The sequence below is a fragment of the Coffea arabica genome, chromosome 1e, assembly GCF_036785885.1.
Source record: "Coffea arabica cultivar ET-39 chromosome 1e, Coffea Arabica ET-39 HiFi, whole genome shotgun sequence".
Classification (NCBI taxonomy): Eukaryota; Viridiplantae; Streptophyta; class Magnoliopsida; order Gentianales; family Rubiaceae; genus Coffea; species Coffea arabica.
The window spans coordinates 53,860,313-53,881,384 of record NC_092311.1 but is presented as its reverse complement, the minus strand read 5'-3'; the positions used below and the strand labels follow the sequence as shown (position 1 = coordinate 53,881,384).

The window sequence follows — 21,072 nt, the reverse complement described above, 5'->3', positions numbered from 1 at the left end:
TTGTACGGATATATGTTTTAAGGGAGATTAGTGATATTTTGTAAATCTCAGAGGATGGCAGTAAGTGAAAGTGTAAGAAATCTAGGGAGAGTTTTCTCAAATTATCCCTTGACATTTCTTTAGTAACGGCTGAGTATGAAACCAAGCAGCAAGATCGAGAAAGAAATAGCCAATCAAGCTTATACTACTAATAATAAAGTCGTAGTGCTACTGTATTATTCCCAGGCCCCCCAAAACTGACTTTTCTTTTGGAAACCCCAACATCAGGTGGCTCCCCGGCACACACAGCACGCACAGTCACAAGTCACGACAGTGGACTAGAAAAAGTCTCCCTCCCTCTCTCGCTCACACGGCCCGAATGGTACGCTACTCACTTCTGGACCTTCTTCTTCATGCTGAGATAGAGCACGCTTGACCCAGATCTGTTACTGTAACCTTGGAATTTTTTGGCGTAGAACAACTCGAAAGAAATACTCATAGTGCTATGATGGCGTCGGAAGGGGTAGGGTTTGTTGAGAATCAGGGACATGGAGGGAGCCCGTGGGAGGGGGTGATGGAGTTGACCAAGTCAGCGCAAGACAGGAACATGGACCCTCTCATGTGGGCGATGCAGTTGTCTTCCACCCTCACCTCCGCTGGTCTCTCCGTTCCCTCACCGGACCTTGCCAACTTTCTCGTCTCTCACATTTGTTGGGCCAACAACGTTCCTGCCGCCTGGAAATTTCTTGAAAAAGCTCTCACCCTCCGAATCGTTCCCCCTATGCTCGTCCTTGCTCTTCTCTCTACCAGGTGCTGAGCTCTTATTCCTCCCATAGTAACCCCCTCCGTGTATGTGTGTATGTCTGTATCTTAGACCTTTATTATCTGGATTAACATTTTCCTCCATTTTTTCTAAAAAAAAATTTCTGCAGGGTAATTCCGAATCGAAACAGGTATCCTGCGGCATACAGGCTGTATATGGAGCTTCTTAAAAGATATGCCTTTTATCTGCCATCTCTTTTGCATGGCCCCAACTATCCGAAGTATGATTTCTTTTTGTCATTTTGAAGCTTGTCCTGCTTTCTGAAAATTCGCATAGAATTTCTAGGCTCTGATTTCTTTGTTCATATGGTTTCATTAATTACTACTTATTTCACATAAATGAAGCAATACCGTCTGTTAGCTGCTTAATTAATTGGCGTTCTCCATCAATTGCAACTTCATGAGGAACTTCACCCTCACACAGGCGTACGCGTGTGTGTCTATATATATATATAGCTAATAGTTCTCGTGAGTAATATATTTTCCTGTCACGGCTATACAATAGTCAATGCATGAGTTGCAGTTATTCAGTTTACATTGTTGATCGCTTCCTATACAAGAGGGTCCTTTCTAATTATGCCATTGATATAACTACAGAAACTCACTAGTTTGCAAATGCAATTTCAGGATTATGGAGTCTATAGACAATGTTCTTCATCTTACCCAAATGTTTGGGCTTCAGGCATGTGAACCTGGGCTTCTTGTTGTTGAATTTGTGTTCTCAATTGTATGGGAGTTGCTTGATGCATCACTTGATGATGAGGGGTTGCTCGAAATCACTCCTGAAAAGAAGTCCAGGTGGGCAACCAGGAATCAAGATATGGAAATAGATAATCATGATGGCATTCAGTTGAAGACTACAGAAAATCAGGAAGCCATGCCGAAAATGAATACTGTATTGGCTATTGAATTAATTGGGGAATTTTTCCGAAATAAAGTATCTTCCAGAATTCTCTATCTGGCAGGACGGAACATGTGAGAATCTTATCCTTTTAAATGTTCTATTCAAACTTCTTGTGCAGACCTTTGTGACTTCCTTGTACAGTTGATCATTACTGGTGCACAGTTTAGAATCTATTTCCCTTTAATCTTCCTGCCTGGGGGAGTGAGAGGGGGAGAAAGGACATGACAGTTGACAGTTGAATTTGTTCCTTGAATTGTATTTCTATAAAATATGGTAATTGCAGTTGTGGTGCTTATATAGCATCATGATTGGCATCTAATTACACTTTGGTCTTTCTATTTTTATTAGGCCTGGGCATTGGGAATCTTTCATTCAGCATTTGCACTTGCTCACAGGAAAATCAACTGCTTTGAGAAATTCGAAGAATATTTCCCCAGAAGCTCTCTTAGAATTGACGTCCAGTACACGTAGGGTCCTATCACGGGAATGCAAAACAAGTTCACAGCAAATGTTCCATGCAGTAATGGTCTCTGGATCGCTCATATCTTCTGCTGGTCAGTGCCACGGTACAAGTCTTTCAGCACTTTGGCTTCCAATTGATATGTTTTTGGAAGATACCATGGATGGATCACAAGTGACAGCTACAAGTGCTGTTGAAACTCTTACTGGTATGCTTCTTTTATGTATTCAAGCTCTGGTTATGCCAAGAACTAAGGGGGACCTGTGTGTTACATACTTCCTGGAGAATATAATAAACTAGATCAAAATTCCAGGTCTAGTGAAGGCTATTCAGGCTGTTAATCGGACAACTTGGCAGGATACATTTCTTGGCCTGTGGATTGCTGCTTTAAGGCTTGTTCAGAGGGTAAGAAGGCAGAGGATGAGAAATTAGGATTTTGCTGCTTCTCTGGCTAGGGTTTTTTTTTTTTTTTTTGGTTTCCTGAACCAGTTATGGTAATATAAAATCGATACCATTTTTAAACGTCCTTTCATGTGCTTTTGAGTAGAGCTGTTAAACGAACCGAGCTGTTCGGTAGCTTGGTTCGTTTCGACTCATTTGTGTTCGTGAAAGGCTCGTTCGAAACCTTAAACGAACCGAGTTCGAACGAATTTTTTTGTTCGATTAATAATCGAGCGAACACGAGCATGTTCACGAGTTTTAACGAACGTTTGCGAACACGAACATAATTATCATTTGACAAATTTTAGGGCTAATTTTATAGCTAGACTTTTATATTTGGAGGGCAAATTGCTTTGTTTTATTTGTTGTTTTATGTTAATGTTAATTATATAGTTAATGAATAATAGAATTTAGTCACTTAGTGCTTTAATTGTTTTTGAGAATGATTAATGATTTGCATGGCATATTTAAGGCTTAAAATAATTTGGATTCGAGCATGTTCGCGAACTGCTCGTTTATGTTAAACAAGCCGAACACGAACTCGAACTCGAACACGAACTTTGCTTAATGAGCCGAACACAAACACAGGTTTGGAGTTCGAAAATTAACGAACGAACACGAATGTTGTTCGAATCGCTTAACGAACAGAGCTCAAACATGAGATATTCGGTTCGATTCGGTTCGTTTACAGCTCTACTTTTGAGGCTCTTTGGTCTGCAGGAGAGCAGTATGTTATTTGTGGAGCATTCTACTCTAAGCTTGTAATTACTTATTAAAAAGTTATGACAAATTGGACCATTTGGCTTATTTCAGATGCTGTGAATTGATCAAGTCTTCCCTTAACCATGTGGACAGGGGTAGAGCTACAGTGCTGTGAGGGTGGGCAATTGCTGCCCCTCAACTTTCAAAAATTTGAGTGTAGGCTAGGAAAAGTTTTAATAATCTAAATTTTGTCCCATAATTGCATTCCCCTCCCCACCCCAAAAAAAATTATACACACACATAAAAGTCTTTAAATCTTACCATCAAAAACGATAACCTATGTATTATAAAAAATAAATGCCACTTGGAAACATACAAATTGCAAAGCCTTTTGAAGACTAATGCATAAATTGACATATGATCTACATTTTTATTCATTGTTTATGTACATTTCTATAAATTTAGGCATTTTGTAGTTGTCTCAGATCTTACTATAATTTTTTGGATCTGTAAAAAGTTAAGAGAGCCATCATTATTTTCTTATATTTGTGAATGTGTGTATTGTGTAAAAAAATTGTAATCTCTCCTTTGATGGTTGCTTAAGAGTACTAGAGCAGTTTCATCCCCTAATCTTAGGGTCCTGGCTCTGTGACTGTAGGTAGACATTTTTTTGGCCATATAAGATGTTTCACCCTGGCATGCCTAGATAGGCATCAAGTTACCTAGTTAGCTTACTTGTGATTTAAGTGAATCTTTAAGGAGTTGGTTATTATTTTAAGCCATTCATTGTACCTCATTTGGAAGGTTCGTTGAAAACTTCTTGTACATGGTAATTAGTTCTCCTCCCGCTGAGTTTTCCTAATTCTCTTTGTTTAGGAAAGGGATTCAAGTGAGGCACCTGTACCACGCATAGATACCTGCTTGTGTTTGTTGTTGTCTATCACCCCACTTGCAATTGTGAACATCATTGAGGAGGAAGAAAGTTCTGGTGGATCTGAAAGCTGCCACCTTACTGGTTCAAGAAAAGAGAAACATCCAGTTGGAAAGCGTCGCAAAGATCTAGTGGCAAGCCTGCAGCAATTAGAAGATTATGAAGGCCTGTTGACTCCACCTCTATCTGTTAGTTCATTGGCTAATCAAGCTGCTGCGAAGGCGATGATGTTCCTTTCAGGTCTATCAGTTGGCAGTGGATATTTTGATGGCATAAGTTTAAATGATATGCCAATGGGTTGTTGTGAGTATCTCTTTTTTGCTTTCTACATGGTGTAAAGCAACTAGATTGTTGTTCGTAATGTTATATTAGATCCTACTTTCAAGATGCTTCACGAAATTTTGTTTCCTGCTTTCAAGATGCTTCACGAAATTTTGTTCTCAAAATTTTGATCTGCAGCTTTGTAGGATTTGTTGTAAGTGGAATTCCTTCAGTTCTATAGTTACATAATTGGCTTTTATAAGTGTTTGCAGTGTGTGCTTGACTTTTATTTTCATGGTATAAACCATAATAGATTTACATCCCTGCAGATATTGCTTGAATCTTTGAGTATAATGGGAAAGATATTGCTCAAGTTTATTGTTTATTGTGCTACCTTGTTGGTTCTTTATTTGTATTTGGATAGCTGGGAACTGAAGCCTGGCTCCGTGTTCCATTTCCATATCTGATAGTTTGCAACTCTGTGTAGCTGGAAACCTGCTGCATCTAATTGTTGAAGCTTGCATTGCTAGAGAAATTTTGGATACTTCATCATATCTATGGCCTGGCTATGTGAAAGGCCGCACCAACCAAATGCCACGTAGCATATCTGGCCAAATGCCTGGTTGGTCATCTTTAGTGAAAGGATCTCCTTTAACTCCTCCATTGGTCAGTGCATTGGGTTCAATTCCTGCTTCAAGGTAGGAGAAAAAGGGTTCTTAGAGGGGTTTTCTTTATATCTTACTATAATATGTTACATTTTTAATGCTTTGTAGCTATTCTTCTGTCTTCCATCTTTCTTGCTTTTTGTTGTCAATGAAATGAAATTAGGTGACGGTATGCTGTAAGGTCTTTTCTGCATTTAAGGCTGGATTATGAATATTGAACAAATCTGGAGGGAAGACGGTTGAGAAAGTTGTTGAAGAATAATAACTTTTCCATTAGGAGGTATTTTAGTTATACACAGACATTGTCTTGTTTGGTATACATTGAACTCCTGGCTGCATGACTGACAGCCCATTAATTATTAAAGGGATTTTTGACACTTCCGAACAAAGAAAAAGCGGTCAATTGGTACAGGTTTAAAGTGTCAGCTGTCCAGAGATATAGCTGATTTGGTTTTGTCTAAGCTCGACTGGATTCTTCTTTTATTATAGTATGAATTGAGATTACAATGATTCAGCTCTTCTGTTGGCACATACCTAGTGCAATAAGCTTGGCTCGTCTTTATCAAGCTTGAGATATTTTCTTAGTAGTATATGTCTATTTTTTGGTGGCAATAAAATTAGCTTAAATCATCCTTATTTTTATGTAATACAGTGGAAACTTTGAGTTACTAGAAAAATGTTAAAAATTTTGTCTACCTCAAAAGAGCCTCAAAAAATACAAGAAATTAATATCACAAGTGGAGACATTGCGGGATTGAGCTTGAGTTTTGGAAAGTTTAAGCAAGTCAAGCCTTTTGCAAGATCAAAGGGCTAAAGATGGCTCCAGTTATGTTATTTCAATTTTGTCCTTGTAAAGAAGATAATCCCAAGGTTCTAATGATTGATATTTGATGGCTACAAGTATTATATCTTTTCTTGAAGTCGCCTGGTCATTAGTTAGAGCCTTCTCTTTCTGTAGCCAAGTATATCAGATTCTGTTTCTGTTAATATGCCCAGTGATAAGGAAACTGAATTTAAGCTCATGGGTTTGATGGAAGCTTAGCAGAAATAGAGAAAGTATATGAGATTGCAGCCAATGGATCAAATGACGAGAAAATTTCTGCTGCTACAGTTCTCTGCGGGGCATCTCTTGTTCGTGGTTGGAATATACAGGTATCCTGTTGTGAGCTTATTGACCAGAGCTTTGTGAATTTTATTTAATTAAGTGCACAATACTTTTGAACCCCTCTAATATGTACATGTCATTACCTCAGAAAGTAAATAATATTGCCGAGTAATTTGTCTTTTTAGATGGTTCCTTAATTTGAGGAATGGCATCTCCTTTTGCAGCTAAGTTTCTAATTTATTATAACTTTAACTCTGTACTGCCCCATCGTAAACATAGTTTTGTTTCCATATGCAGGAACATACAGTTCTTTTCATCACTAGACTGCTCTCACCTCCTATTCCTGCTGATTATTCTGGCCCAGCGAGTCATTTAATTAGCTATGCTCCATTTCTGAATGTTCTTCTTGTTGGGATATCACCTGTTGACACAATCCAGATTTTTTCCTTGCATGGATTGGTAGGTGAAAATATTATGTACTAATGCTTTTGCTGAAATATGTAGTATGAATGACAAAATTTCTGAATTTAGCAGATCTGAGCTTGCTGAATAATGTTGTTGTATTACTTCTATATATTGCTGAATAATGCTTTTGCAGGCTTTCGTAAACTAGTTATTTACGTAGCTGTCCTGCATTTTGTAGCTTAAACATATTGGGGGGACATTACATGAAAATTAGTGGAATTTCTGGACGTCAATTGCAGCAAAAGCCTGCTATTGCTTTTATGTGGTATGATAACTGTGTAGGTGTTGTAGAAAATAAAAATTTGTTTGAGGAAATTAATGCAAAGATGCTGAAGCTTAAGGCTGCTCAAGTTTGGCTTGTTTGCTACATAAAGTCCTAGTGAATTTGATTTGTCTTCCAGGTTCCACAGCTTGCTGGTGCGTTGATGCCAATTTGTGAGGTTTTTGGTTCCTGTGCTCCCAATGTCTCATGGACTCTTACAACAGGGGAAGAAATTTCTACCCACATTGTCTTTTCGAATGCATTCACTCTTCTGCTGAAGTTATGGAGATTTGATCAACCACCACTTGAACATGTTTTTGGTGATGTGCCCCCTGTGGGCTCCCATTTGACTCCTGAATACCTTTTGCTGGTGCGCAACCTGCAATTGACGTCATCCGAGAATTCACCTATAGGGCAATCTAAGAGCAAGAGACTTTCAAGACTTTCAAGTCCATCTGATAGAGAACCCATAGTCATGGATTCTTTTCCAAAAGTAAAACAGTGGTACCGGCAGAATCAAGCATGTATTGCATCAACCCTATCTGGCCTTGTACCTGGAACTGTTCATCAGATTGTCGATAGCCTCTTGACCATGATGTTTAGGAGAATAAACAGAGTTGCTCAACCAATGACTCCAACAGCGTCTGGGAGTAATAGTTCATCTGGAACTGGAATTGATGACTTCTCCCTTCGTCTTAAAATCCCTGCTTGGGATATTTTAGAAGCTATTCCTTTCATGCTTGATGCTGCCCTCACAGCTTGTGGTCATGGAACACTATCACCTCGTGAACTAGCTACGGGTTAGTAAATTGTCTGAGGAACTTAACAAATGGGGACCTTTGTCATTTCTATTTATTGCGTCATGAACTATATGCTAGAATTCTAATTGTTTAGCTGATTCAAGAGTTTTATTGACATTTTAAAAAAAAATGCTGCTATATTTTCTTATAATTTTTGTCAATGCCTATTTATTTGTCTAACTCATGATGATAATTTTCTGGTAAGATAATATTTATTCACTAGAGCCCGTTCTATGCCATTGATAGAAGTATGGACAGAAATCTAGTAATCTGCCACAATCCATCTGTAATGGTTTATTGTTTGAGTTGCACAGTGATATATCGATATTCTCTCCAATGTTGACTAGGTATTTTTATGCCTGTCAAAATAGTTTCTTATCTCATTCATAGGGTGTTGGACATTTTCATGATTGCCCAATGAATTTTCTGCTTGTTTACATGTTCAATAGCTTGGACAGTTTTTGCATACCCTTGATTTTACAATACTCTTTAACTTCTGATAGACACCCTATGAGGCACATTAGGAAAAGTTCTGTCAGCACAGTGTACACCCAAAATTAAGTGACATTTCAACACATTATTCATTTTTTCCTGCACATACTAAATCAAAAAGAAACATGACCAAACTGCTGTATCCTTTCTTCCTATCACTAACCAAATATTAAGCAATCATTACCTTTGTAATAATGTTGAAAAGAACCCCTTTTTTTTGGTATTTGATTTCTGCCTTTTCCTTGTTCTTTTTACTTGGCATGCACATTTCTTTGTTAGGACTGGTCGTTCATTGCTTCTTTAAAAATTTCTAGATAGTTTAAATGTTTTTCTTCATAACTTATTCGTACACACTGTTTCTAGGGCTCAAAGATCTGGCCGATTTTTTCCCTGCATCTTTGGCAACAATTGCAAGTTACTTTTCTGCTGAAGTGACACGAGGTGTGTGGAAGAATGCTTGTATGAATGGTTCTGATTGGCCAAGTCCAGCCGCAAATCTAGCCAACGTCGAACAGCAGATAAAGAAGATTTTAGCTGCCACTGGTGTTGATATACCAAGTTTACCTGTAGGTATGTTCTTGGTGTACTTTGTCTTAGTCATTCGACTCCTTCCTCTAGCCTAGAAAGTGTTGCATAAGATAGTATTGTTTATTGAACTAATTGACTTCTGTACTGTTGAAACGCAAGTTAAAAAAAAGTTGAACTATGTGTCCTGTGCGGTTATTGGGTACTACCTGGTTTTAATCTTTCAATTAGTCAATGGGGAAAAAGGCCTAACAAGTAGTTCATAAAACTGTCTTTATTGACATTTGTTTTGCAGTTTGTATGCATAGGCTGGATAGTATAATGGGATTAGAGGTTTTTAATGACTTAGTTGTCAGTCTCTTGCCTAAAATTTTGGTTTCATTGCAGGTGGCAATTCTCCAGCTACCCTACCTTTACCCCTTGCAGCCTATGTGAGCCTCACGATAACCTATAAACTTGAGAGAAGCACTGACCGTTTCCTTAACTTGGTCGGCCCTTCCTTACGTAACCTTGCCATTGGTTGCCCTTGGCCATGCATGCCCATTATAGTTGCTCTGTGGGCCCAAAAAGTGAAGCGTTGGAATGACTTTCTGGTTTTCTCTGCATCCCAGACAGTCTTCCATCATAATAGTGATGCTGTGGTCCAACTCCTCAGGGCGTGTTTCACAACCACTCTTGGGTTGAATTCTTCTTCTATCTCAAGCAATGGTGGCGTGGGAGGTCTTCTTGGTCATGGATTTGGCTCTCATTTTTATGGTGGTATGGATCCTGTTGCTCCTGGAATACTGTACTTGAGAGTCCATCGAGCTGTAAGAAATGTCATGTTCATGACTGAAGAAATTGTCTCTCTCTTGATGCAATCTGTTAAAGATATTGTAAGTAGTGGTTTACCTGCAGAGAAACAGGAGAAATTAAAGAAATCAAAATTCAGCATGAAATATGGTCAGGTTTCTCTCGCTGCTGCAATGACTCGTGTCAAGGTTGCGGCTTCATTGGGGGCTTCAATAGTTTGGATTACAGGTGGACTAAGTTTAGTTCAATCCTTGATCAAAGAAACGTTGCCATCATGGTTCATATCAGCCCAAGGGTCAGAAGCTAATGGAGGGGAACCGGGAGGAATGGTTGCCATGCTGGGTGGTTATGCTCTTGCATATTTTGCAGTGCTTTCTGGAACTTTTGGATGGGGAGTAGACTCGTCATTGGGGGCCTCCAAGCGGCGAGCAAAGATTCTTGGAGCACACTTAGAATTTCTGGCTAGTGCAGTTGATGGGAAGATATCACTTGGTTGTAACAAGGCAACATGGAGAGCATATGTTTCAGGGTTTGTGAGCTTGATGGTGGGTTGTACACCAAAATGGATGAATGAGGTGGATGTAGATGTTTTGAAGAGGCTAAGCTGGGCACTTAAGCAGTGGAATGAAGAAGAATTGGCTCTGGCTTTGTTGGGAGTTAGTGGGGTTGGTGCAATGGGTGCAGCTGCTGAATTAATCATAGAAACTGGATACTGAATTTTGTTCCATCAACTAGTCGCTGAAGTGTAGTTTTTTCCTGGTAGATACTTATCTAACCCTAGTTCATCTAGCTGCTTTAGAGTCGCTGCCATGTATATCATAATAGAGCAACAGATATTGAAGCCCTGTACATAATAAAGATACTCTATTTTTGCGCCTCTAAAAAGGAGCCGCCTGGGTTTGAAATGGAACGGTATCTTAATTTCTTGTCCTAATTTATACTGCAGTTTTCTTATCATATATTTTACTTGTCTAGAGTTTGGAACCAGGAACTACAACCTTCGTTCCTGATTGATTGGATATTTGTGGCACTGCAAAATAGTAGCGTCATAGGACATTCACAATTTTGATGACAGGCTTCGTTGACATTCTCGGCCTCTTGGGAATGAACTCAAGTACGCAAAGATTGCCTTGGCCGCTTTATTTATTATTTTTTGTATTATTACTTCATGTTTGTGGAAATGGGAGGGGAGATTTCTTTCTTTTTTTCCCCACTTGTGATACTCTCTGAGTCTTGACAAGCTCAGAGAATTGCTATGACTATTCGAGAGGTATATATGACCGTACGACGGGCTCACAAAGTGAATTGATGAAGCATCTGTTAAGTAAAGTTTGACAAAAATGACAAAATGTTTGACAACGTTAGCTCTGATTGCAATCATTATGTACATGCACAGTTAATGCCATATCTATCAACAAGTGTACATCCAAAACTGTTTCTAGCAATCACAAACCCTGGTGCAAGTAAATCATTATCGCATTCAAAGAAGAATCAAGATAAATTATACTGAAATCGCATATGAGGGAAGTATCTCAAACTGATGTTTCAGGAATGCCATCGGACCCAGTTTTACTATCCCTACGGGAATTTCTCTTGGTGGCAACAAGTGGGTTATTCTCCTCATCATCAACTGCTTTCGGCTTGTCAAGCTGAACACACTTGAAAACCGGGTGTATGTAAGCATCATGGAGGTATGCTTTCAGATTTAGGTTTGGCTCCGTGGCCCTTTCCAATGTATCCTTCACCATTGCATCCTGCATTCAACAAATCAGATGCCATCACCTTAAGAAACAACTTTTAGCCCTATACACAACCAAAAATAATATAACAGAAACATTATTATAAGAATGCGGCCAAAAAAAGAGTTGTTACTGGAACACACAGTGATTATATGATCAGTCACCGCTAAAGATGATTTTTGAGTATTTCTGAATAGCTATGGAAACACAATATCAGATTGTAACCTGTAATGGAAATTTTACAAATGCTGACTCAAATCGCCCTTTGCAAAAGAGATGGAACCAAATTGTCAAGACTGGAAGTACAATCAGCAATGGTGTTGAATTGGCAGCTTTTTTGGTGCTTAACAGCCCCATCAATAGAAGCTGCGATATTACCAAAGCAACAATTATACGACGATGCACATCTGGCCAGAATTTTGCCCCACTCTCGTATTTTTGGTCGTACACATTGATGATCTTGACATGAGAAAAAATTTTGAATTATATTCACTTCTCCAGAATACAAAATGTTAAGAAGAAGACGAACACAGTATGAAAAGCAATGACCAATTTGTATTTATCACAATTATTTTTCTGCATCCATTGCTGTATTTAGGATAATCATACAAGCATTTAAGAAAGACATACCTGATGACGGAAAACCACATAAGCAAAGGCAAAAAATATGATGATGAATGGAAGGAGTATAGGTGTGACAACCGAGTACACAAGTCCCAGTAAAAAGTACAACTGTATGCGGGGTTCTGAGGTAGCAAAGTTTATTGAACCAGGATCCATGGCATCCTCCCTGTCCTGCTCCGTTTTGACCAAAAAAGTATTCTTCAAATGGAACATAACCAATGGAACCAATCTAAGGATCTCTGCAGCAATGCCAGCCCAACCATCAACCATTATGTAAGTGATAAAGAATGTTGCTTTCATGGGAATAGCCACACCAGCAGTTTTTGGTATCCTGCAGCCACACATTACATATATGTTTGCAAAGACTCGATCATTAGAATCGATCAAGGTCTCAATCAGTGAGTCATTAGATGCTAAGGAACTTATGATATCAGATGAGTTAAAATGAGCTTATGACCACCCTGTGACCTTATATATGAAGTAGGCTTAAACTGGATCTTATTCATAGGAATAACATCTATATATTTAAATATAACTGGAAGAAACTCTGATTGAGACAAATTAATACCCATTTTAAAATGAAAGGGAACATACTCCGTTGGAGCCTGCTTGAGAAAACTCTGAAGCTGCTCAAATGCTGCTCCTGTGATGATGCTGCCAAAGAAAACATTAACAAGCAGAAACAAGTGGTACTTTGCAGCAGATCTTCTGTCTAAAGATGAAAGGGATGTGAAGCCTTCTATTTTCGACATGGTCATGAGAATTGTTGGAAGAAGAATCAGAAATATCTTCAGAGCAATTCCTGGAAGGAAACCTTGAATGACGGACTTGACTGTTTTGCTGTGACAGAAATTTCTAACATTTGATGAGTATAAATATGGACCAATACCAAAAAAAGAAAGTCTTTAAATATGAAATGGAAAACAAAAAGATCTAAATTCTCTTCTCTTAGATTAAATTTTATGGACGAACATGGAAAGCATCATTAATTTGCTATACCCACACTAGACCTGCAATACAGAGGTTAATTTGTTTTTTAATGAGGAAGAAAAAAAAATCACATATGAAACAATCATAACGTGTACATGCTAAAAAAATTTACTTACGCTTCTATTAATGGCTTCAAGAAAGGAAGAACTTTTTCAATTCCTTCGATATTTGCCATAGATTGCACAAATGCAATAGGGATCATAAAGAAGAAAGTGAGGAAAAATAATACAACAGCAACCAAAAGCCTCCGAATGGTGAGTCCAACATATGGCATTGCAAGATTTGCCCAATGAACATCACGTGGTTCAGGAGCCCATTCTGTCAGCCAAATTGTCGGATTACTGGACTGCTGGGTTTGTGCACAAACTGCTGCACCCCATCGGGATTTGAATGAAACAAATGCAGCAGGAATTATGGCCTTAGGATCACTCATGACTCTCTCTCTTTCTGTAGCTTCCTAGTTCAACATTGAAGGATTTGTAATCATGATAAGACAGAGATGCAACATACTAATATATGCTTTCATTATGCAACTGTTGTTTGTTTTTCCACTCTCAATTTGGCATTGGGATTTCTCATGACAATCCATTTCTCTAGTTTCATTATCCAACATAACAGGACAATTAGGAGCTACCAAAGCCGAGTATAGGAAAGCCTTCCAAAGGCCTGTACTTTAATATTCTACTCCCTCCGTCCCAGAATTTGTGTCGCGCTTCGAAACTTGTAATTTTTATCAACAGTGCAAGACTTTTAAATGATTTGTGTTTAAGTTCCGGCAATACCCCTTGACTTTCAATGTTTCCATACGTGATTGAATGATAAAGGGGTCATAAGTTGTGATAAGACATGTGGGACCCAAAAGAATAAAAAGTCTCCACACTACTTTAGAGGAAAGTGTCATGCACGATTGTTGTTTGCATTTCATGTGAGAATCACGATCTATCAAGTGCAGTGTTGGTACTTGGAAAGTGCATAATTGGGCCCACTAAAAGAAAAGAAAAGGCTGTCACATTGAAGGGTATGGAGCGGAAATGTGTGAGAGTTTTCATTGCCAATTTTAGTAAGTGACAATCATTTTGGGACGGATAAAAAAGGAAAGTATGACACTATCAATGGGACGGAGGGAGTAGTTTCCATGAGCTTTAAATGCATTAACCTTGTGAAGAATCTAATTGCTTTAGTAGATGATTGAGAAATATAGACACATACAGTCTAAGAAAATCAAGGCTAGAAGAACATTTGCTTTTTTGTTAAGTAAACCATCTTAAACCATGTCCATGATACTTAGGGTCCATACAAATTAGGTGTTTTTTAAAAATTTTATTGTAGTTTTGTTTTTGTATATTAAAACCTTTCATTTTAGATGTATATATTGGGGGTATTTTTAAAATTTAAAATTTTATTGAGATATTTTTAAAATTTCTTTTTCTTCCCCACCATAACCACTTACCACCCCCTTCCCCTAGCTATCACCAGCAGCACTGCCCCACCCCTGCCTCCATTCCCCTCCTCTTATCTCCTCCATCTTCCTCTTCCTCTTAGACTAGTCACGACTGATGACCATATCTGGTTGCAGGCAGGAAGGAGAGGGGGCAATGAGGGGAGGTAGGGGTAAGAGAAGGAGGAGAGAGGAGGAGGGGGAAGAGTACATAGGTGGTGGTGCAAGCACTGGAGGTAGGGCTGGTGGAGGCATCAGTGATAGCGCCGAAGAGAGGAAAATGGAGGGGTAGTGGAGGCGAGATGAGAAACAGGGAAGAGGAGGAAGAGAGAGATGATGGTGGCGGTAGGAGTTGAGGAAGAAAGAGGTGGTACGATTTTTATTTTTTTTTTAGTGTTTTTTAAAGTGTATTTGACATTGCATTTGAAGTGTGTTTTTTTTTTTTTGTGAAGAACTGTATTTGGAAAAAACTCCCAATCCAAACAGACTTATGCTAATTCATGATTCTTGTATTGAGACAGGCCATTTATTTTACTCAAAGAAAAAAAGACATGGGGTATTTATGAGTGAAAGAAACTTACCTCTTCACTCAACTTTTCAATTTCAGCTGTATAGTAGTCAATGGCATCAACAGTCTTTCCCCAAAGTCCCCAAAAACCTGTCTACACGTGTCTAAATGTGAGGTCATGAACTTATTGTCATGTATCACTTGAATAAGCTATATAATAATAATGTTTACATACAAGTTGACCAACTAGCTAGCATCTTAGCATACGGATAAAATACCTTTGTTGTCGGCTTTTTTTTGGGGTTTCTCTCGTACTTGGTTTGGTAGTAAGTATGCCAATTTTGATAACTCTTCTTCTTTTCCACCAATTTTGCTAGTTTATTTGCATTGTATACGACCTACGTAAAATTAATAAAACATCTTACTTCAGAATGTTGCAGAAAACATGACATATGAAAATGTCCAATATTTTTCATTAATTGAAAGCAAAAGATTATAATGTTGTTTTCTACAAAAAGTTTTTAATCTCAATGTTTAGTCCTCAAAAAAGACACATATTTTCCTGATTCAGATTATATATGGAAGGCAAAACAAAACTCTAATAGATTGTCCAAGATATTAAACAGTGTTTTTGATAAGCTTAACACCTGGTGAGAGAGATAATGATCCGGATGATTTACACAAAAGAAATGTTCAACGTGTTCACTAACTGACTCATCAGGATCTGGAGGTACATTTCTCACAAGAACCTGCAGCAATATTTGGATACATTAGCATAGATAGATCAGAAAATGACCTGCTCCTGAGAGACTATTGTAATCCATTTACAATGAAAATGATGGTGACTTGCAGAGGAAACAATAGCTGCAAGCTTAATTTGATACTCTGATGTATCCACATACATGGGCCTTTTATTAGAACTGAATAATTTAGGTATACAAATTTCAAACTTGATATATCCAACTTAGCAAGAAGATTGCATAAATGAGAATGATCAGTATTCTTTTAGATCATCAGCAGTCTAATGGCAACAGTAAAGGCCAGAGCACATGTGAAGAAGTCCAACCCATTAAGAAGCCTCAACTCTACCTATTCCTGATTGAAGAAATATGTTCTCTAGATAAAGCAAATATATGTCCAAATTTGAACAAGTAGTTAAATTGACATGACTCAGCCTTGTGGTATCAAATGTTACCATTGCATTCACAACTGTGTTAAAGTGAGCAAGTAATATGGTAACCATAACATTCAAAACGACCTGCCTTCTATTTGATGATAGAATGAAAAAGAAATATTATGGAGACCAACAAGACCAACTTTACAAAAAATAAGATGCTGCATAGTTATTTCAGAAGCTTAATGTTGTACTCTGTCTGTTTCTTTCACATATTGAAAACAAAAGAATATCTAGAAGAGGTAAAGACCTTAAGTTCATTCATTCCCAAGACTTACTAGTGTGGGACTTTATCAGATACCCAGACATACACCTCATTGAAACATGTATAAGACAGCCTTCTATAAACACGATGCAGTTTAACATGAATCAAATATGTATGCAAGACGGTTGCCTATAGAAGAGTTTCCTCCCTTAGCAAATATATTACTAGTATGCTATACCCCTATAAGTTCTTCCAAGTGAACGACCAGTTTTATAATGTATTTCCACCAGGCTCCTATTTTTACCAATCTGAACCCGTGAGAACATGAGAAACTCAGACCAAAACATGGTTAGTCAATACAACTTGTGACCTACTCACAGTAAACTGATCTGGACGACGACCTTCAGAAGCAAGAAAATGCAACCTCAAGGTAGACACAATCTTGTATTCCTTGTAAAGAACATAGCATGTCCAGAATGAGAAAGTATATGCCATTAGTAGATGTGCCCACAACCTGAAAAGAAAGAGGGATATGTTGTCCTTGGTGAGAATATCCCATCAGCATAACTATCAAAATAAGAATATCATAGAAGCCATCAAATAGCATCCATATGCCAATCTCAATAAAGCAGTAGCATAGCCAACAAACATGCAGCACATTTTGCAGTACGAATACCTAACATTTTGGAAGTACTTGTTACATAAAAATCCACATAAAGGATAATGGTTTATCTGAAACAGAGACTAATAGTTTGAAGGATTAGAGGTATGTTCTTTGCAGTTCAGGATCTCAAGAATTAAATCTCACAAAGAGAGTGCATGAAGTAATGTAACCATAAGTAGCTGCATATGATTTAATTGTACAGGAGAACCAGCTCTCATATGCTTTACAACCACAATCCATCAATTAGAGTTGACAGTAGACATTAAATAGATTTGTGTTTTTTATTTGCTGATTTACTGCATCATGATCTGACAATAACCTACTCATACACTGAAGTGCTTACTCAACAAAAAGTTGGAAAATTTCCCTGTTCCACCATCTTGATACCTGGAACACCAAATACAGAGAAGAGTCCGAGAGGGACTGACATAGTTTAGACTCTTACCTCTCTGATCCTGAAGGAACATTGGATATGGAAAGCTTGTCAATATTGCTGAATGTTAAGTTGTGAATATGCTCTAATGTTTTCCCAGTCCAATTGACAGGCACCAGGACAGCAAAACCAAGTATGGCTATTGGGACAAAGATTTTCAATCTGCATTTAATTTGTGAATTAGAGAAACGTTAAAAATAGAAACTTATCTTTCTATACTGCTTCAGAACTTGCTGATTCCATTCCGCAAGATGCTAATAGTATAGCCTTGAGTCTATGAGCTCTTTGTTATACTAATTACGGTATCGTGTTATAGGCTTGAATATTAGAAACTCACCCAAGAAGATAAATGCGAATATATACAGCTGAGTCGAGCCCTGCATGATCTATAAGCTCAGGTTGTGGCATCCGTAATGCCGCAGGCATCCAAGTCCAGAATTTCAAATACATTCTTATATCCAAATTGACAAACTTCTTCATAAAAGGTCCCGAACTTCTAGGACTTGCCCTTATACCTTTGAGATACCATTTTGGGAAATAAACTCTATCATTAATTGGTTGCAGCCGTAGAAATGCAAAGGCCAGAAGAAATGCCAACGCAGAAAGAAGATTGATAGCAGCTGAAACGCTAATATCTGAAACACTAGCCATAGTGTCCTTCAATACTACTACGTATCACCTGCAAATTTGAGAAAACAGTTGAGACATATCATAATCTAACCTTAACAAGGGGATAAGTTCGCAATACAATGCAACTGCAGCAGACAAGCCCAGTTCTACAATCACACTAGACATTCTTTTAATTAATTTATTTCCACCAGAAGCTAATAAGGCCTCAAACCTCATCAGCCATGAAAACATGAAAATGGTGACTCTAATTTATGGCCAAGTCAAACCTCAGAAGTCCAAATTCAATTGCTTCAAAATGGTATTTCGAAAGAATTGAACAGAACAAGCCATATTATGAACTTCATTCAACATAAATAGGAACTCTGACATACCTGAAATGTGTATTTTGAACCCTCTGAAAGAGAAGAAATAAACGGCCCCCACTTTCTTTGGCAAAAAGAAAATGTGGACTCAACCTGTAAAATGCTTCGAATATTACACCTTATTAATTATGGCTGATAGTACATGCAATGATCGTTCTTGTGAAAAAATACGAGTGGTCATGCTGATGCCTCTGCAAGATAGTTGTTTGGTACAGTATAACTATTTTACTCTTTCAATCAAAAGTTTAGAATCAAATTTGATGAACGATGCAATGAACATAACCTCGTAAAGTGAATGCAATAGAGTACATGTGGGAGGACAGACTGGCTTCAATAAACAATGGCAGTCTTTCATGAAAACATAAAAACTGAACAAGTCCATAGTTTCAGGAAAATCAGCATAAATATTAAAGAACTGGACTAAAAAACAAGAGAGCATAAGAAAACTCGCCCCTAGAAAGCCAAACCAACTTTGGGATAAGATTCTCGGCTTGTAATGAATGAATAATGTTCATAACATCCGCCTTTCCACCATCCAAAAGCGGAATCTTGCTACAAAAATTGAGTCTCTTTTCATTGGAGACGAAGAGAAATGCAAGATTGAGGAAATTAAAGGGGGGAAAAAAACAAAATTAAGGAATGTAATGAAATGAGGAAAAGGTTTAACTTGACAACGGAAAACAGTGTAATTAAAAAAGGAAGAGCAGAGGAATGGAATGGAGATCAAGGTTTTTTTCGTTTAAAGAAAAAGAGGCGGTGATTTTGGGTGAAAATGATCTCTAAGTGAAGGTTGATGAAATGGAAGAGGGAAGGCGGCATGCAAATGCATCCGACTGATTCATGCACCGCGAGGCCCTGGCGTGAAGGACTGACGAGTATTTATGTGTGAAATTTTGCTTTTGCTTTTTCTTTAATACCCCTGACTTTTTGTGCCTTTTACCCCTAACCCGTTGGTTAATTGTTGGATTTACTATGTGATTTGTTCCCCACCCAACAACTAATAGACCATTTTGTCTCATTCATCGGTACTCTTTTTTGTTGATTATGACACGGGGGCTGAGGATTTTCAAATGCTTACGCTTGATTCTTTTTGTTTTTGGCTCGATTTCCTTCTTCTATTTCTACTTTATAAATTTCTTTATTTTGTTTTTTTTTCTTAATGCGAGAATCTCCTAGTAATTGATTGATATTTATTTTCATTCCCAAAACATCTTATTTTGTAAATTAATGAAACACCCTGATAATATTTATAGTAGAATGAGGTTATCATTAGAGATGTGCAATCACGTTAAATGAAAAATAAACAAAAAACGAAAAGCACGTTCTGCTGTTATTTCTATTTAGAGACGAGTTGTGAGCGTAAGGAAATTAAAACGTGCAACGAGAATTTGGCAATTAGCTAAAGAAAAAGGATAACTGATCATATGACATCCTCAACTCCTCGTGTTGAAGTAAAATTTATCAGTATATATGAATAAGAAGATATTTGCAATAAATTGAAAAAGGTGCATAAATTTATTTTTATTCTTTTTTCCAATGTTCCTAGTTCTTGATAAACGAAACAAAACCAACTTCAAAGGGGAAGCAAAGTGCATTGTGTCCATACCATTTCAAATCTCAACGCAGTTTCCCTCAAGTTGTAGCTGTTTTATTCATGGCACATCTATTAATGAGATTCTTCTTCGATATCGATGCACCAAGAATAATTTACCAGCAAAGGAAATTATTAAGCATCTGGCTTAGGTTTGCGTTTTGCTAGGCGCCCGTGTTCATAGAGACATTACCAGCCTTTTTATTTTCCTTCTATTAACCCCATAAAAAAAAAAAAAAAAAAGAATCCTAAACAAGAGACGATAAACACGGCTGGTAATTGTCGTCCCATTGGCCCAACAGGCTAGTGAACGCACATTTCAAATGATCTGTGGGGATATGTTGGGCCACAAGGACAATAATATTATTCGCATTCCATTCAGGCAATGGCATATCCACCAGATGGCCACTGGAGTGGGTCCGGTGGTGTCCAAGCCGTAAGGAAATGGGCTAGCCCAATTCTGTCAAAGTTCATGCCAACAGGCGTTAACGCGACGGGAATTCCTGTCCCGGTTGATGATCTGCTGTAGGTTGATGTCTGACTTGCAGTTGATGACAGAGGGACGTCGGTTTTTTCTTTAAAAAAAAAAACTCGAAATCCCACACAAATAAAATAGATGTTTGTACAGTAAATTATTTTTATAAATTCATTCACTTACATTATAAAAATATTTTTTAATCATCATTTTTTTTTACATATAACACATTAATAAAATATTACAATAAATTTTTTCAAAAATTATTTCAAATAATCTCCCAGACAAACCAAAATTACTAGTGCTTGCATGGTTATTAAAGTGGTGGCTCACACAAATTGATTCATTTGATAAAATTGGATCGATTCATTATAGAAGCTGGCTATCGATGTTATATATACGTAATAACGGACTTAATTTTGAAAGTATGCCTGTCACGCGACAATAGGTAATTTCTTTTCAAAGAAAGAAACTACTTTGACAGGTGGACCGCAGGGCAAACAATCACCGCACACCGCGCACGTTAGTCAACTACCCCTTAACCTAAACATCCGCGGCGCAGGCGCAGCTTAGCAGTTAGCACCTGCCAATCCTCCTCAGCCCCAAAAACCATTTCTCATATACCGTACTAGT

The 21,072-nt window shown here is 37.8% G+C and overlaps 2 protein-coding genes across 3 annotated transcripts; one reads left to right on the top strand and one right to left on the bottom strand.

The window, feature by feature from the left end:
* The first annotated feature begins 207 nt into the window (after positions 1 to 207).
* On the top strand, positions 208 to 10,540 carry LOC113716880 (mediator of RNA polymerase II transcription subunit 33A). The gene is made up of 12 exons (XM_027241415.2): positions 208 to 789; positions 912 to 1,022; positions 1,429 to 1,776; positions 2,054 to 2,373; positions 2,479 to 2,570; positions 4,185 to 4,542; positions 4,988 to 5,198; positions 6,203 to 6,317; positions 6,568 to 6,729; positions 7,137 to 7,797; positions 8,653 to 8,859; positions 9,202 to 10,540. Exons 1-12 carry the CDS (start codon positions 485 to 487, stop codon positions 10,320 to 10,322), a joined length of 4,011 nt encoding a protein of 1,336 aa, XP_027097216.1. The 5' UTR covers positions 208 to 484; the 3' UTR covers positions 10,323 to 10,540.
* Positions 10,541 to 10,955: 415 nt separating this feature from the next.
* Positions 10,956 to 19,234, bottom strand: LOC113716871 (CSC1-like protein At4g02900). 2 transcript variants are annotated; one of them, XM_072064598.1, is made up of 13 exons: positions 18,825 to 19,234; positions 18,383 to 18,466; positions 17,719 to 18,060; positions 17,394 to 17,543; positions 16,663 to 16,798; positions 15,553 to 15,654; positions 15,184 to 15,303; positions 14,979 to 15,059; positions 13,076 to 13,416; positions 12,564 to 12,809; positions 11,976 to 12,300; positions 11,571 to 11,804; positions 10,956 to 11,360 (listed from the first exon to the last, which is right to left on the bottom strand). In XM_072064598.1, the coding sequence occupies exons 3-13, from the start codon at positions 18,030 to 18,032 to the stop codon at positions 11,139 to 11,141; spliced, it is 2,271 nt and encodes a 756-aa protein (XP_071920699.1). In that variant the 5' UTR covers positions 18,033 to 18,060; positions 18,383 to 18,466; positions 18,825 to 19,234; the 3' UTR covers positions 10,956 to 11,138. The 2 variants fall into 2 exon arrangements, with proteins under 2 accessions (XP_071920699.1, XP_027097205.1); XM_027241404.2 differs by having other exon boundaries at positions 18,383 to 19,234.
* Between the last annotated feature and the right edge of the window lie 1,838 nt (positions 19,235 to 21,072).

Bases quoted from the DNA above. Each gene is read 5' to 3' on its own strand.
- LOC113716880 (XM_027241415.2), top strand. From the start codon at position 485: ATGATGGCGTCGGAAGGGGTAGGGTTTGTTGAGAATCAGGGACATGGA. The intron at 1,023-1,428 runs GTATGATTTCTT...ATGCAATTTCAG, and splicing joins CATGGCCCCAACTATCCGAA to GATTATGGAGTCTATAGACA. The intron at 6,318-6,567 runs GTATCCTGTTGT...TTCCATATGCAG, and splicing joins TTCGTGGTTGGAATATACAG to GAACATACAGTTCTTTTCAT.
- LOC113716871 (XM_027241404.2), bottom strand. From the start codon at position 18,032: ATGGCTAGTGTTTCAGATATTAGCGTTTCAGCTGCTATCAATCTTCTT. The intron at 17,544-17,718 runs GTGAGTTTCTAA...AATTAAATGCAG, and splicing joins ATTCGCATTTATCTTCTTGG to ATTGAAAATCTTTGTCCCAA. The intron at 15,060-15,183 runs GTATTTTATCCG...AGACACGTGTAG, and splicing joins AAAAAAAGCCGACAACAAAG to ACAGGTTTTTGGGGACTTTG.